The following is a 2,331-nucleotide window of genomic DNA, read 5'->3' as shown; positions in this document are numbered from 1 at the left end:
CCCCAAGATATAGGTCAAATACTGGTCCCTTGTCTTTGCCATCATAATTTCCATATGCGAATCTAGCTCTGATCAAGTACTTGTTGTTTTTGCCTTGATTAGGTTGCAGTGTGTAACAATTCCTTTTTCCTTGAGGAAAACTTCTCAATTTCTTTAGTAGCTGATAATCATAAGTTCCAAACATGACCGTTTCAGCTATTCCAGTATCTATAAATCCTTTATCTGACGTGTAAGGAATACCCGTTGTCGGTGCAATGTAATTATCTTCATTACTACCACAGTCAATACTGATGAAACCTTGAGATTCTGACACCGAAAAGTGAGTGAGAACAAATTAGCAATCAATATTAGTATATAAAATAAATAATAAAATTTATATATTACTATCGATTTAATTTTTTAAAATAAGTGATAATTTAATATAATATTACAACATAAGTCTTGAGTTTAAATCCTAATTCTACACTCTATCCCATTTAATTAAATATTTCACGTGTTGGACTACCTATTGAATGGAAGTTTAACTTACACGTGAAGGAGAGTGTTAAAATATAAAATAAATAAAAAAATTTATCTCTTTTTATTAATTTAAATTTTTAGAATAAATAGTAATTTAACAATATATGTAGGTCAACTACTCAAATAAGTTCAACCAGATCATATTTATTGATCGGGTTCTTAATTTATTGTTTCTGATGCGGAGTAGTGTATCTATATAGGGCTTACGGCCCATATAGGAGTGTAAATCGATCAAGTCCGGTTTGGGAGGTAATGCACCAAAATTTTCAATTTATCATTCTTTTCAAACCGGAACGAGCCGAACATTCATAGGGATCGAACTGGACTAGATTGATAGATATCGATTTGGTCAGTCTGTTAGGTCTGTTTTAATTATTTTTTATTTTATTTTATTTTATTTATTTTTCAAATAAGTTAAAAAAAATTATTTAAATGACTAAATGAAAATTAATAAATAAGCCAAAAATCATGTTTTTGAATTATCATTTAGCACACCTTTTTGTCAAAGAACTAACATGCCAGCAAAAACCGTGAAAAGCAAACCGTTGGCTTATTTATTAAAATAAATATAAATAAATAAAATTTATTATCGTCACTTTACATTTTTGAGATAATTGATAATTTCATATAATTACATACTAGAGATTTTGTATTTGAATTTAGACTCTGCACTGCATTCTCTTAGTTAAATATTTTACTTTTGAACCTAGAGCTTATTGAGAGTACTAATTTAACACACACGTAAGGGAGATTTGTTTGGGAAAAAAAAAATAGTTAAGAAATTCACAAAAAATATTGTTTTTGAAGGACAAACATTTTGGTTTTGAAGTAAAAGATAAAAGTAGAAAATAAAACAATCAGGTCCTGAATTATAATTTAGTCTAAATAAAACACAAGAATAATAATGTATATATGTACTTAATTAATTACCTGGACTAGGAGTTTCAGCAAGTTTTCTTCCACCATGACGAATAATGTTCCCTGCAGCAGCGTGTTCTGAGTTGCCAACTCCAATAACAGCAGTCGCTATAACAAAAAACAGCCTCACTACTTTCAAAACCAAAAGCATTTCTGTAATTGCACGGCCAGTATCCATCTTTCACTCTAATTTCTCACTAAATATAATTTTAGTGCCCTGCCGAGGAAGGAAGATGGGATGAGCAGCACTCCAATATGGAGTGCAGGACGATCTGATATATATATAAATATATATATATATATATGCTTGAAGACTTTCTTCAAGTCATCAGCCAAGTCAATGGGTCTAGCTTCTGTGTAAGTCGTCGTCGTCGTCACTTGGGTCTAACTTTGAAAGTAAAGGTAAGAGGACGTCTTACGTACCTAATTTAATTTTATTATTCTTAAATTAATTAAATTGTTTTACTCATCATCCATATATTACATAAAAAATAAAATAAAAGAAATGTGGTGAATGAGATGCTAAGAATAATTATTCTAAAGATAATGATTTATTTTTGGAGAAGAAATTCTTATCCTTTAATCAAAGATCTACTCAAATCATGTTCATTGAGGTCGCTTTATAATGTACTGTACACCTTTATAACATGCTTGTCTTGGATAAAAATCTAGCTAGGTGAAACAACGTTCGTACTTTACTTTCTATCAAATTAACCGAGCAAAAAAAAAAATAGAATAAAAGACTACAAAGAAACCGGAACTACTTTGATTATCTTGTACTTTTTTTTCGTCTGATATCAAATAATTATAATTATATGGGATAAATGTTATTAACATATTACATCAAATTATATTAATTTATAAATTTATTTTAATAAAAAAAATTTATATCTA

The 2,331-nt window shown here is 28.8% G+C and overlaps 1 protein-coding gene across 1 annotated transcript; it reads right to left on the bottom strand.

The window, feature by feature from the left end:
- Nucleotides 1–4: 4 nt before the first annotated feature.
- Nucleotides 5–1,684, bottom strand: LOC109002467 (probable LRR receptor-like serine/threonine-protein kinase At1g05700; the record flags this gene model as incomplete). Its single annotated transcript, XM_035686980.1, has 2 exons — nt 1,450–1,684; nt 5–306 (listed from the first exon to the last, which is right to left on the bottom strand). Coding segments are annotated over exons 1-2 (468 nt in total), but the record flags the coding sequence as incomplete, so codon positions are not given.
- Nucleotides 1,685–2,331: the final 647 nt, after the last annotated feature.

This window comes from Juglans regia, unplaced genomic scaffold, assembly GCF_001411555.2.
Source record: "Juglans regia cultivar Chandler unplaced genomic scaffold, Walnut 2.0 Scaffold_24741, whole genome shotgun sequence".
NCBI lineage: Eukaryota > Viridiplantae > Streptophyta > Magnoliopsida > Fagales > Juglandaceae > Juglans > Juglans regia.
Note: the sequence above shows the minus strand (reverse complement) of the source record. Positions and strands in the feature narration are given on the sequence as shown.